The following is a 15,736-nucleotide window of genomic DNA, read 5'->3' as shown; positions in this document are numbered from 1 at the left end:
TTCACTCTTGACTGCTTATTAATGTACGTTTGGGATCACTATCCTACTGGAAGACCCCTGACTAGCAACTAAGATGCAACCTTCTGACACAGATTAAAGACACCCAGTGCATGTTGCAGCAAAGCAGTCCCAAAACATCACTGGGTCTCCTCCATGTTTTACAGTAGACATGATATTATTTTCTTTGAAGTCTTTTTTTCTATATATATATAGGGTTGGTGTGATTTACCAAAAAGCTCTAATTTTGTTCCATCTGTCCAAAGCACATTCTCCTAGAAAGGACTGTGGCTTGTCAACATGTATTTTGGCAAAATTCAGTCTGGCTTTTTTGTGTCTTCTTCTTTGAAGTGGGGTTTTCCTGGATCTTCTACCATGGAGTCCATTTTAGTTCAGTGCCTGATGGTGTGACTTGAAACTATTGTACCTTGAACATTAATATCAGCTTGGATCTATATTGAAGTTTTCCTTGGTTCTTTCTTGACTATTCCAGCTATCCTCCTGTTCAGTCTCTGCATTTTTCTCTTGCGATCGTGTCCAGAGGTGTTGATTACAGTTCCATGGGCATTAAACTTCTCAGGAGGTGGTCTTGTATCCTTTACATTGACCTTTTTTCTAATGTCTTAAGACCACTCTCTAATTGTCCTTCTGTTTTAAAATGGTAAATGTGATGCACACAGTGAGCCATTTTCTCCTTTAAAACTGCCTATATGAGTGATTATAATACTGGAAACACATGTAACACTAATTAAAACACAAACGTCTGCAAATCCACCATTTCTTACAACTTCTAAAGGGTGCCAATAACTTTGTCCAGGCTATTTTAGAATGTGTTTGTAGAATAAACATGGGATCAGTTATTTTCACAACTTGCTTTTTAGTGTTCTTCCACTGCAAACCAAATATTGATATGTGTATATGTAGTGATTTTAACATTGTTCAGAGTGAATGGTGCATTATTTAATACAATTCAAGGGTACCAAAATAATTAAATAACACAAACACCTTGGAACATAAAGTGCTCATGTTAATTACATTTACATTTAATTAAAATATATATTTTCATTTTATACAAATTGTAGATTTGATTCTAGGTACAATCTTTCCACAAAGCTTTTAAAATGACTGACATAGTGCTCCAACCCCATTGATAGTGTGTGATATTTTAATTTAGGACCCATGGCAAACATGAACTTTGTAAATTGTTCCATCTATTAAAACAGCATAAGCAAAACTGAATGCTTTTGACTTGAGTCCATACATTGGTATTATTAAAAAGCACTGATTCAAACAGAAACAATGATATGAAGTCTTTAGGAATATATCAATTGTAAAAGTCATCTTTGAGATATGACAAAAGATACTCATTAAGGTTACAAAAAATACTGGTGCCCCAGTTATTAGGATTTAGGTTAAAGGTCGTATACTTTTTCATCATATCAATGTAGTATATTTTCCAATTCTCTATAAAATCTTAGAGAACATTTTAACAGCTCTATTACATGTGGGGAATCCAGTCAAAAAATTGAAATAAAATCATTACATTTCCCTTCATTATCTAGCTAAGTGCAGTACATGAGCAGCCATCATATTGGAAGTGATCATAACTATCCTTGCTTCAGGGCCATACACAGTATGACTGAAACCTCAGCTGTAATCCTCAGTCCTCTAAGAAAATAGGCAGTAAAAAGAGGTGAGAAGGTGAAGCTAAAGGTGAGTATTTACCACAGCTTCACCTCACTGATTAGTCACAGACTCCATAAACTCTTCCAAGAGCTTTACTGAGATATGACTCCAGTGATCTTGCACTCCCACATTCAGCTGCTATATCTGAAACACTGTTTCCAGGTAGTTCAGCTTTCTTGCACAAAAGCTCCTGAAATGTCCCTCTTTCACAGAATTACACAAAGAGCTCAGCTTGTTGGAAAGTCTTGAAATAGTCAGATTAAATTACAGTTTTTCAAAAAGTCAATTAGTAGTGTAATCATGTGTAGAGTATAACCTAAAGTATAGCAAAGAGGCTGCTTGCTTTGAGGCTGCCAGCCAGACGACACTCAGTTACTCTGTGCTTACTTTTATTAACACCAATATATACTGTACAGTACACACATCCGTCTGTTTTGTTACTCTCTCTCAGTGAATAATGGAACAAAACAGTCACTCATGAAAACATTCATTATAATAAACATTTGAAGTGACCTGTTACTTGCAATTATCTCCAAATCAATCCCTTGCCTGACCCAAATCGGTACCAAATACACTCTTAGTCCTAGTGACACAAGCTGGGGGGAACCAGGGTACAGTAGAGATGCAGAATGAGATAAATAAACTATACAGATACAGAGAAGCATGCAGATTGTTAGTACAATTTAACTAAAATAGCTAATAAAAAGTATACAGTGCAAAGTGCTCCTAGTTAGGCAAGCATTACATAATGGGGCATTTTTCCAGAGAATCAAAGACAGCACCCTGCTATATCCTGCCAATGGGTTTTACTTATTTGATTTAAAGACATAAATGTGGCTTTTCATTGATGCAGGATAGAAACAAAAGTGGTAATGCCAGTAGCAATGTAAGCCTCTGTGGCAGATGTACATTTTCTGCCTCATGTCTACTGAAAATGTTCTTTTTCCGTAATGCTCTTCAGCATACAACTTGCACATAATCTAATAAATTAAATAGACAAAATCAATTGGCTGAACTGTACACACCCCCCAAAAGCCTTAATTGTCATGTCTGTAAGAGATCCTAAGTGTTTATGAAGAGGTCTGACCCTTAATAACCTATATGCTGCTGATTTTACATTGCCTATTTGGAATGGCAAGTAATAAGCATGAGCAACAGCTGCCATGCTTAAACAGGAAACAAAAAGAGAAGAGAACCATCCTCAAACTTTATCCACACAAAGTGGAATGTAAATAGTCACATTCATTTTGAAGCTGGATCTTAAACAGTTCTTGAAAGCTTTTTCATGACTTTATTATTTGGACTTTAGTGTACTAGTTTTTTCCACAGCCATTAGTGAAACATGGGGTCACCACTTTATGATGTACAGTTTACCTTGAAGTTGCAGTTTACCAGGAAATGTCCATGTTTAAGTTCATGCAACAAGTAACTATCAGTCATCAGTCCTTCTCAAATATGTTATTAAGGGTAACAACTGTAGCTCCACAATCCATCTGATCACTGGTCAAATGAGGTCAATGCTGTGTTTGGTTTGCAGTGGAGAGAGCACGCTGTCACAGAAACAGACCACTCAAGAAACAAACAAAGAAAGAACAACAGCAAGACTGCAAAGCATAACAAGATAGTGATCCATGACTGTAGTTGTCCTGGTGCCAGCACAGCAAGATCCATATCAACCAGATAAAGCCATATCAGCCAGATAAAGATCCATCACCCCAAGACTTCATCCAGCTAGAATCAGGAGCAATTATACGCCTGTGGCTTCAACACAGCATCTCAACAACCAACCCTGAAAACTCTGTCGAAACTCTCAAAGTAAATACATTTGTTCACATTTAAAAAAAAAAATATGTGTAGGACTTGCAGAGACACAAAAAACAAAAAAACGGTCAGATGCACTCCTCTAAAGCTGTAAGAGTGAATTTATTACAGAAACATAATTAGCAGGAGAGATGAGTATTAGACAGGCCAAGATACTAGCAGTGGGAAACCATCTTCTAGGGATTTGAACTTAATCCAGTTTCTCTCAAAGTAGCTCTGTGTGCTTACACACCTCTTTGAAGTGTAAATTTAAACAGAAGTGGATGCATGAAGTTTCTGCAGTGACGAGTTGAGGAAAAAAAAAAGCCTGCCATGTTTTGCCTTGACATCCCTATTAAGAGGAAACATTGGAGGCCCTTTGGCTGAGAAATGAAGAAGGGGAAATGTAAAATAATAAACACGAGCAGGAGTCATCTATCTACATTGAAGACAGTCTCTACTCTAAACAATACACATGTTGATTGTTATTCGCCTAATGTGGAGCTACTCTGGCAGATATTACAATCACTTAATGTGGGAGAGTCCTACTAACCAAACAGCAATTAATTCACACTGAGATATTTCCGCTGTCTAGTCATGCAAAGCTGCTAAATTATGCTCCCTCTCTGCCATCATCTCCTTACACTGCCTCAGTTTGGCTTAGGTCTTCATTGCTCTTTTCATGCATCTCCCTTTGTCTGTCTCCATCCCTCTGTTGCTTCTTTTGTATCTTGCATCCCTGTGCCTGATAAAGTAAATAATAGAATTATCAGTCTAAATGAAAACCTATAGGTTTGAATACAGGGAGAACATGAGTGGTTGGCTGAATAAGTCTACCTGTATAGTCCAGGAGCATTAAACTAGATTGCTGCATTGTATTATTGGTCCTCAAAAACGTATATACAGAGTACATTTCTGTTGATGAAGTAGAGTCTGGCAGTATCTTTTTATTTGTTCTGTGGATATTTGCCAACCTGGAGAATCCATGAATAACAATCAATTCCATGTCTTGGTAAATGCAACAAAAGAATGCATAGAATCACACACTACGTGCTCTAGTTTTATTTAAACTTCAACTCCCACTGAGGTAATAATGTGACTGTAGAAATTACCTTTTTATATTAAGTCTTTTCAGTAATGGGATGGGGTTGAAAATCTTCTGTGAGGGTTTTCAATAAATATTACCACTAAGCATGTTTTCATTAAGTATGTATGTGAGTCCTGGTAGGAGTCACAGCATGGAAGAACACCAAGAGAACAACCAAGAGAAAAGCTTCAGAATGAGGAGTTTTTTGGGAAAGTAAGGAAGGATTTAATGATGATATAAAACTAGTATCACTTCCTGAAGGTTAAGGAATACATAGTGCTCAGTGTTATTGAAGGCTATGGTGAATGTCATCATTTGAAACCTGGTGCCAGGTGCTAGCAACACCAAGACCACTTCATTTAGAATAGAGGGTATCTGTCATCTTCCCAGTGGACTCTGGTCTGGTTCATTATGTGGACCAAAAGCAGAGCAACCAATGTTTTCTAAGTCATGTAATACTATATGTCAGTGGTTTTCAAACTTTTTCATATCAAGGACCCTTACACTGACACAAATTAGACCCCAGACTCCAACTTAATAGGATTTTGTCCCAGGGTCCCCCATCTTTTAAGATTTATGCGTTTAGATGTTTTAATACAGAAAGTGCACGGAAGCCATGACCAAACCATACTGTCATTGTGTTACTTTGCATGGACTGTATGATGAAAATATTTTTTTTTTTTACCAGGGACCCTTGGAACCGCCCCAAGGTCCCCCGGGGGTCCCTGGATCCCACTTTAAGAACTACTGGTCTATAGGTGGACATATTACAGTGAATGATGTTAAATCTATGAATAGAATAGTCATTCATATGGATTCTTTCAATGGGCCAACATCTTGTGAATAGTGAAATTAAAATATTTTTTTCCCCCTGGAGGTCCACGGACCCCAATTTGAGAACCACTGCTGTATGTGACACAAATAGGAGCTAGCTAACCAAAGATAGAATACATTTTAAAAGTTTTAAATCTATGTATAGTTTGTGTCATTCACTATGTATTAAAAGTAGAAATTGAGTAGCAAACACGGTCTTCATCTGACAGCAATCATTTTTCTATATCATATTGCAGTACCAAACATAATATTTATACATGACAGGAGAAGTCCTGTTGTAACTTGACTAAGCATTAGTGTGTTCTTTGCCAATAAATAAAGCTGCATTGAGGACAGCAATAAATTACTGTAGTTGTCTACAAATAATACTGCTGAATTACAAGTAATTCAAATGAGTTTCCTGTTAGTCAGCGACCACAAAACAGAGAAAAAGGCAACAGTGTACCATTCTTTTCATTCTCTCCAATTGAACCAAACATCCAAAAAGCTGCCAACAAAAGGTACTTCGGTCCATCAAGTGTCTTGACCTCCAAACACTTACAAGGCTGGGACTTACCTGTTAACTACAAAAGTGCCATTTTTCATCTTTCACCTATTGACTGAACAACTTCACACTATTACCTTGACAAAATGTACTGCAGTTTACGCCTCTCTCTGCTCACAATGTCACTTCATGCTTTGTACATGATGGATTGCGCAACACTTGTGACATTAGTAACTCCGAAAGACCTGAAGTCTATTAGTCACTTTTTTAAACTCACACTAGAAAACTAATGAAATGTTTGTAGAGAGAGAGTGAGATGACATTTTCAACTGACATACTGGACATGCAGTAAGATTCAAGTGCTCAATAACACAAGGACCAGGGTGTCATTTAAGAGTCCAACATTTTCAGTAAAGAAATCTATTATCACTTGGAAATGGAAAAGAGCTACTGAAGAGAACATAGTTTGAAGTTGACATTTTAATAAGATGGTCAAAAGGCCCTGATCATATTGTTGAAGTTTCAATTGGTGAGGGATTAACGATAGACATACCAATGAGTTTGAAGACGTGTGTGTGACATATGTTTATGTTCATTTTTATTTCATATACTTAAGTGAAGATGACCAGATATGATATAATACTGAGAGTTTTTGCGTTTTTTTTTTTCTCTTTTTTCTCTTTTCTATGCGGGATAAATGTATGTTGTTGATTTGTTTCCCTGTCTTAATTTGCTTTGTTGTTTGGATTGTGTGGTTTCGTTTTGTTGATGCAGGAATTATGATATAGACTGTAAATATTTGAGAAGTCTGAAATAAAATGTAACCATCTAGATACTGAAAATGTGACTTATCGTATAGTGTAGTTCAACTATAGGCCACAATAATCCAATGGAAGGATGATATGAAGCTGTATTTGTATAGGAGATCATTTCTTTCAAATTTGTTACAGTGCACACTGGTCCAAACAGATGGTAGACAGAGGTCGCAGATAAACACATTAGAATACATGATAAATTAATTAACTGTGGACTAGAGGGTGTTGACAATAACCATTTTATTTCATTAGTAAGTGTCTCTCTTTCATCCATCAACGGGAACAAACGCTCCATCATCCTCACAGATGGTTGAGATGTAGTGTGTGTGGGTCTTCGGTGGTTACGGATGGGTGGGTGGGGGTGTTTCTGGCACTTTGAAATATAAATGTGACGAAATAAATAATGAAAAGCACAGAAAACTCAGAGAGAGGGAAACCATGGTGACATGATTGTCTCAGTTCAGTGGCAAAGCCAGTTATCTCGCAGAGACACATACACCCAGGCATCCCATGATCCTTTGGCTTGGAGATGGCAACGTTCGGGTTGACGGAGGTTGGTATCAGCGTTTTAAAAAAAAGGAAATTGCTACCTGGTGGAGAGTCTTTATCTCTTATTTCCGCCTTCTCTATAATATCTCAGAGATTTTCCCTCTCTCTTTGGATATAAACAGATAAATGCCTGGCTGGAAGGCTACAAGTCAGACTCTTCCTCATGCTGGTCTTAGATTTAGGGGGCATCAAACTATGATCCTCTCTGTCTCTTTACCTTCCTCTTTAACACCTCCTTTGAACATAATTTAAACTCTGCTCCATCATCGCAGCTTTGCTTGTTTCCCCCCAATACGTTTTTCACAAAATCCTCTTTTCTTCTCACATTCTACATCTTTTTTAGAACTTTCATCACTAGCATTTACTTTGCAGTTTTTTTCTTCCACCTGATCTGGCACACCTATATCAGCAGGATGACAGTGTTTGGAAGTACTTTCCAAAACCATCAAAAGTTACGGTTCCAAAAATGACCCATATGAGCGATTTCTGATCCGATACCTCTGGCTAAAGTTTGTTCATGGTCGGACACCGAAATCTACTTGGTTAAAGTTAATTAAAGTGGAGCCAGTCCAATGGTCAAGGTGGACTGTTATAATTGGACTGAGGCCCTCTGCCCCTCCCGTATGGGTGCAAGAACATATCCATGGGTAAAACCCACAAATGACATGTATGCTATCATCTATTGAAGCAACCAGCACAGGACAAAACAGCCATTAAACAGGTAAGTTTAAATGGATCAGCATGTGCACAGCCCTTGCTGACAGTCTGAGCTGAATACCCGTATTTGATGAGTTTTGTTGTTTGTCTCTGGAAACAAGTAGGCATAGTAGCTACAGCAAGTCAGTGGTGACATGTTTCATATCAAGGTTAGAAGAAGCCCCCATCGACTGTTACCAAGGAGACAGGACAGAAACAGTGGTTTCTGATGTCAAAATTGGCTTTGTAAAAGAGGAACTACTCGGTTGAGCCTCCTTGAAGTTATGATGTAGATTTGGTTAGAAGATCATGATCAAGGTTAGTTGGAAAGGAGAAATTGGTTAAGGAAAAATAATTGTTGTCATGGTAACAAGAATCTTTGCATCTTCTGTCCTGTTGGTAGGAGATTACATGTGACAAGCACTACCCAATGCTGTGTCTATGATTAAGATTTGATTAGGTTTATGCAACTAAAACTACAAACACAGTGGTCATTAATAAAGGAAGAACTACTTGGCTGAGGCTATGGAAAGATAATAGCCATAGTAACAAAAAAAAACATGATTGACTTTTAAAAGGTGTCTACCGTGTCAAGGTGCAACCATTTGTATGCCAAACCATTCAACCTGACCGTTATCTTTACAGAGCTTTGCCTATGAGTCATGCTACATTCTCTATTGCTTCTCTTATAATTGTTCACATGGCCACAAGGGCTCCCATGTGTAAACTTTTTTCAACTCTACACCACTTAATGGATCTGTGCATTTTATATATCTATTAACGAGGACAAAATGAGCTAGGTCTTTGTTGCTGAAATAATATATTTACCTGTTGTTTTACATCTTTGCATAAATGTCACTGTTCACTTACCTTTTGGCAACTGGTTTATACAACACAATTATGAGTCAACCTACTGCCAGCAGGAATGTTCCCAATTCTGAATAACAATTATAGATGTGAAGAAAACATTACGCTGAAGATGAATCTGCTTTTTCATAAACTACACAGCCATTACTGTAACCTAAGAAAATGATATTTGTATTCAACCTGCTACATTCACTCAAGCTCAGCTGACAGATGCTTATGAAATCGCTCTGAATTGCACTCTGGATTGTTGAATGCATATATTTTATATTCAGCAACATGTCTTTGCAACCATTCAACAATTTCCTTTCAGTGTAAGGCCAATGTGTGTTGAAAAAGGGTTTTTGACTGAGTGAAGCTGAACAATTTCACCAAGTTTAACAATCGCTTTTAGTCCGCACTGATTGGAAGCTTACCTCTGAAGCGCATCTATCTTGTCCGCTGTGATTCCTCTCAGCAGTTCTTCCAGTAGGTCTGAGCTGTCTGATGGGGGAACAGGTCGTTTAACAGTGGGCGTGTGAGCAAACCAGCCAATCAGGAGCCCCAGGACAAAAAGCCCCACTCCTGCCAGGAAGTACCTACAGAGATCGATAGAAAGAGGTCAGATATCAGTCAAGACATCATGTTTGACACAAATTATTAACCTCCTTCTCTTAATCTTTCAGCAGCATCCAGTCCTCTTTAGTGGATTATATTTACTCTATATAACCCCTTGAAAAAAAGGTAGTATGGGGTCCCATTTTTTATTTTTGTCAAACTACTGTTTCCATGATCAAGAATGGACTTTTTCACTCAAGATATTACGTACAGCATGTACATGTACTGTGTTCCTCCAGCAATCTTTTCTGTTGAATTAGGGAAACACTAATCCTCTGACTCATCCAGGTATTCTAGCACCAAAATTGGAAAGATTGTGCTTGATATACACTTTGACATTGATTGCCTGCTATTACTTTTTGATAGCAATTGAGTCCATGTTGGTGCTAGTGACAGACCATCTAAGGGCGCCATTCAGACCTTGACTTCAAGCACCCTACAGTGGTGCTTATCTAGATAGCATGCAACATTTCCATCTTGGCAAGGTGCTGGGTTAATTGGATGGGTGTCTGGGAACATTGTTGGGGCACTCAGGCCTCACTCTTACCCAGTCTGCTGAATTCCAATAATGGCAATGAATGGGGTAATATAAATGTATACTGGCCAGATGGTGACATGTGAAGAGGCATGATCAAGCACTAGTGTTTGGTTAGCCAATATGTCGTTTAAGTAGTGAGGAGGAAAAAGCAATGACTTCCAGTCAGTCCAGTTTTCAATTCAGTTAGTATTGGACAAATTAGGGCATATATTTATATGTAAAACTATGCTGATTTGTGTAAAGTGGTTAATGGCAAAGGACAGGACCGCCATTAAAAGAACAGATTTTATCATGCTGTTCATCAAACAGCATCAACGTGCTGTGTGTCCGTCATGATGGAGAGGACACAAGAACAGCAGGTGACCCAGGGAACAATCCATTTAAAGTGATGCCCTTCTCAGTGTTAATATTGATCCATTTTTCAGACTCATGCTCTGTGTAGTGATTAAATGAATTCAAATGGGGATGCAAGTGGTTTCAGGTAGGTTATCTCTGTGTATAGCAGTGACAAAGAAAATCATAGCAGTGCTGCTAGTGGTTGTGTCACCAGATTATGATGCCAGACTCATGATAGTCTAGCTAGGATGATGTCATAGCTGGCCTGCAATCCAAGCATGTAAGTTATATCAGTATATAAGGAAATTGGGGCCTCCCTTATTGTATTCTTGCCACCACCAATCTGACCTTAGACAGTTAGAAGATACTCTAGTTGGATAAAGAGATGGTGGTAGCCAGTTAATTGATATTTTGAAGTTCCAAAGTAGTATTCTTCTTTTGTATGCTTCCATCAGTATATAATATCCTGGGAAAACTTCCAAAAATAATTAAATTAGGTTCTGATCATGCCTGTTAGCAAATGGATGGAGCAACATCTTACATGTGTATATTTAATTCACACATGCCATATATATCGTCATTAAGTATGACTGGAGCCACAACTGCATAACCCCTCTGATAAAACTGACTTGCTCATTCAATTCTGAGACTTATTGCCCCTTCTAATCAAAGTAGGAATATGAAGCAAGTGGGGTCACATCACCATGGTGCCATGGAAGGTAAATGCAGCACAATTACTTTTAGTGCCTTCGTGTTCCTCAAAATTTGTGTTTGTTTTTTAGCTTTGCTTGTCTACGTCAGAGGATTTGATGACACCTGCTACTGTTCAATCAGCACACTATGTAAAGGTTGTGAGCATGATCTACCTGTAGCAGGGAATTTCTGACTTAAATTCTACAAAGGCCATTTCTGCAGAGTGTGAGTTACCTGAGCAAGAAGCAGTGGAGCCGTCGCTGGCCTTTATGGCCCGGAGCCCTGGTGAAGTGGGAGATGTAGTTTGGATCTTCCTGAAGTCGTTCAAAACGTCCATGTGGTGAAACTGAGACAGATGGCTGGATGGGGTCCATCAGCTCAGGGTCAGGGTCAGTGCCAGGGTCCGAACACCCTGAAAGTGATGTGAGTGAGAAATAAGTGACTCAATCTCAAGTTCATTGAAAGTTTAGATTCAATTTTTGGATTTGAGTGAAATGTCTCATCAACTATTGGACAGAATACCTTGATTTCTATTTGGTACAGATACCCATCATGCTCACAGGATGAAACCTAATAACTAATGATTCCCTTACTTTTTCCTCCACCACCCACTGTGATGCTGAAATTTGTATTTTGAAAGGGAATATCACAGAAACTATTAGATGCAATTAAATTTGGGAGACAATGATGTTCCCCTCAGGAAGAACTGTAATAATTATGGTGATTACTTGACTTTTCATCTAGTGCCATTGAGTGTCAAAATTACAAATCTTTCAATACTTTTATGATTAACTCGGATGACTGTTGACTCTGGGTTATCTTCACATCACAATGTAAATACAAAACCAGTTTTGTCAAGGTATAAACAAGTTTCATTATTATGATCATTGTGTGTGATTAAAAGGAAATGAAATATGAAATTTACTGCACACCTGTGGCCTATATCAGAGAGACTGTTTATCGTTGGGAGTGACATAAAACTGAAATGTGGAGTAAATACTTAATCTTAGCCCACTTCATGAGAAGGCATTTCTGAGGATAAAAAACAACCATTAATGCAGAACTCCAGGCACAATTCAAAACGGCACTCAAGTCTAACTTTGGGGCACTGATTTTTATTTTTATTTTTCTCTTTTGCAGCTTCTAGCAGTGGCAAACATCTCATAATATACTAGTTTTTCCATAGTGGCAGTTCGTTTCAACTGATGTTAAAGAGTGTGTGAAGAATGTATATACTCATACTCAAAGAAATGTGTGTTATAGGCATGGTTTCATCATCCACAGAAAAGATCATACACACCAATGCAGGATGAATTAGACATGAGCAGGTTGTGTAGACAGTCCATCATAACTACAGAAAGCTACAGCACACTGAAGTTTTTTTGTTTCTTATGTTATGTTTTTTTGTCAGTTATGAGCTGTGGGATTTTTATTAATGAGGGAAGATGTTTAATAAATAATTCACAGACTCATCATGTTAACTACATTAACAACAGACAATATTAATTTACATTTAATATGAGCAGTAATTATCCTGTGATAGAGAAAACTAATCACCTCTTCATAAATAAACTGTGATGCTTTGAGTGAGATCAGCACACTGTATCATACATCTTCATGTGTTATGAATTATAAATTGCTTTTGTATGACAATTACATGCACAACATTTTGAATTATTTTGGATTAGATAGAAATAATTAAATGTGTTGTGTTAGCTGCAACACAAATTCTGGATCTGCTAGTCATTGTGACTGGCTTATTTATGAAATAATAATACTTTATCAATATTTCTATGGTGGAAAAATGATATTTTTGTCACCTTGTGAGACCTGAAGCTTACAACTGAATCTAAATGAATGTCAAGACAAGAAGGAGCTCATTATTATTAAATAGCATTTCTCTTTTTGTTTTGGGGCTGACTACAAAGATCTCAATTGCTGTCCTCATTTAACTTTAAGAAATGATTGCACATCCATTTATTTATTGCCTCAGTACAGGTAGTAATGGAGGTAATAGCTGCTGCATCATTTGGTTCAGCAGAGATATACAGTTGTGTGTCAACTGCATAACTATGGAAACATATTGTGCTCTCTGATGATGTCACCAAGTGGGAACATGTACAGTGAGAATCATTTGATATCTGCTTTACACACAGTCAGAAAGACCAACCATCCTTTTAAAACAATTGATTAGGATATCATGAGTAATCATATCAAACTCTAATAGAATATAGACTTCATTTTCAGAGTTTAGTATGAGGTTGATGATTATTTTAGTATGAGCAGTTAAGCAGCAGCATTATCTGACTAATGAATGGAAGGTTGGATAACACCTATAGCATTACCGTCTAAGCTGGGTTTCTTTACTAAGCGTTTTAAAGCAGCTGTCTGGAAGGCATCTGGGTAGATGAGTGGGAAGAGACATTTTTTAATGTTCAGGACATGATTTGAAAGATTGTCAAATCCTCATGTATAAAATGCTGAGCACATGAGGTGGAGGAGTTATACAGTGACAGTCTTGCAAAGTTCAGTTAGTGTCACACAGGTGAATTTTCTCATGGTTACATCATTTTTACAGGATTTGCTGAGATCATCTGTGTTTACATCAGCAGCAATTCTGGCTCCAACTGAAGTTCCAAGTTCTTTACATTTTGAAGCAGAGGACTGTGTCTGGGGACAGGGGCTTAGTGTTGAGTAGCTTGTCAGTAGTGCAGAATAATATTGTAGTGTCCATCTTTTCCTGATGCAGTCATGGATTATTTGTATAATACAGTAAACAGTGAGTCTAGTTTTTCTCCATTTTCTTCTAGCTGTCCAACAGATTCTCTTGATCTCATTAACACTGTTATTGTTTAACCGTGGGGAGATTCTGTCAGTCAACCTCTTTTTAACCTTTCATGGAGCAAGAGTATTTAAAGCAGACAAGTTATTACTGAAATGGTTTAAAAGAGCATTCATAACTGTATGACTCAAATTATCTCATAAAACATTGTTTCAGCCCTGATACCTAGGAATCTATTTCAAACCAAAACTTCTCTTTTAATCTTTAAGGTTAAACAGACATTATCAGAGTTCAAACTTCTTGTACTCAATCCAGAGTCAGCATGAATGCATCTTTACATGTTGGGTGAGTTCAAAACTATATAATTTATTATTTACCAGCTCCATAGCTTTAGAGTCATTGTAAGGGAAAAGAGTGAAGCAGGTGGACCCAAATTCAGAAACCAAAGACAAGGTTACAGAAAAAAAGCTCACTTTCTTAAAATGATCGACAAAAACCAAAAGAAAAGAACCAAGCAGACTTGGTAAGCTTGACGAAACAAGACAAAAGATCCAACAAAGACTGAAGAGAAGACCAAGACTTAAATACAAACCAAAATAATCAAACAACAAGGAACATCTGACACAACACAGGGGCAGGCTGCTGGGAGCTGATTGGCTAAGGAAAACACAGGGAGCAGGGCAGGGCTAACGAGGAAAAAGCAGGACATGACAGTCATTCTCTCTATTAATGTGAATATTCAGGTTCCCATTCTAGATTATGGAGCAATATAAAGTGAGATCAGATCTGAGAATTCTTGTACGCATAGTGATGAATATCCTTGTGGTTGATATAAAATACTGATAATTCTGCTTTGAGATATTCAGACAATGTAAATTTACCCAGGTCAATGTCACTACACACAAACAGTGTAGAGGAAAAGGCTGCTATCAAGTCTCTATCAGTGTTATACCAGCAGTACTGTTTAGTCAGGTTTCAATTTTAAAAAAACTTACAATGCAAATTCTTCTCATTTATCAGATCATTAAACAAGAAGTGTTTGTTAGGACAGTGATCTGACATTATAAAGAGCAGATTTCAGCTGTTGGGATTCCATGACTGAAGAAAGGTGACTGGTTGAGGCTGAACATTGACACATTTCATATTACTGAGACAGGTACCAGATGGTCTGTGCTTGCTACAGTGTTGTTTGACCATGCCACCGGCTGCTTAAGATCACCTGTGTGTTCAAGGAAGCAGCGTGGGACTCATCTCTGGTAGACATCTGAGTGGTGATGTCTGTGGTTATTGCTGTTTAATAGTTCATCAAGTTGACTGAGCTTCAGCCTGGCAGCTTTAACTTCCTCCTTTGATTGGGGAGTGTGGTGGAGGGGGTATGGAGGGCTCCCTGATTGGAACAGACACATCCTCTGAATTCCTTGGGTGATGTGAAGTAGAAGGTCAGGTGAGGGTACGGTATGATGTAGGTGGGTGCTAAGTAGTTTGGATCCAGCAATGTTTGGATGAACCCCATCTGGTTTAAATCTGTATTTACAGTTAAAAAATATATTGAAATTGTCAACACACTTTATCTCATGGGTGAGGTGTGCTGTCAAGTGGATCATAACTGTTTTGCAATCAGAGTTCAGGTGGTGGAGTGAGCTCTCTTGTTGAATTTGCCCCAGCAGTGGATGACATCAGGCCAAGTCCTGGCTGGAGTTTTAGTCCCAGTAAGAAGCATCATTTCTGTCCACCTTGCTGCTGTAATAATGCAAATTTCCCAATCATGGGACTAATAAAGGAATATCTTATCTTACATATGATACAGTCTGTGTTAGCATTTGGAGGCTCTGCACCTCCTACATAAGCTGCTACAATGAAGTGAATGAAGTGTTCACTGTCATGAATTTGATGCAACATTTCAATCTTCTTTTCAAGCTGCATTATCCTCTCAATCAGTCATTCATACCCTGTGCAGCTTACCCATTTTGCTGGGTTT

The 15,736-nt window shown here is 37.9% G+C and overlaps 1 protein-coding gene across 1 annotated transcript in view; it reads right to left on the bottom strand.

Annotated features, from left to right (window-relative positions):
- The window catches only part of LOC128361769 (inactive N-acetylated-alpha-linked acidic dipeptidase-like protein 2), a 323,766-nt gene that overhangs the window by 306,383 nt on the left and 1,647 nt on the right, over nt 1-15,736 (bottom strand). The window contains exons 3-4 of the mRNA XM_053322323.1: nt 11,211-11,388; nt 9,229-9,390 (exon numbers count right to left, since the gene is read on the bottom strand). Of these exons, the coding sequence (XP_053178298.1) occupies nt 9,229-9,390; nt 11,211-11,388 (340 nt within the window). The remainder of the gene's footprint in view (nt 1-9,228; nt 9,391-11,210; nt 11,389-15,736) is intronic.

The sequence above is a fragment of the Scomber japonicus genome, chromosome 7 (assembly GCF_027409825.1).
Source record: "Scomber japonicus isolate fScoJap1 chromosome 7, fScoJap1.pri, whole genome shotgun sequence".
Classification (NCBI taxonomy): domain Eukaryota; kingdom Metazoa; phylum Chordata; class Actinopteri; order Scombriformes; family Scombridae; genus Scomber; species Scomber japonicus.
Note: the sequence above shows the minus strand (reverse complement) of the source record. Positions and strands in the feature narration are given on the sequence as shown.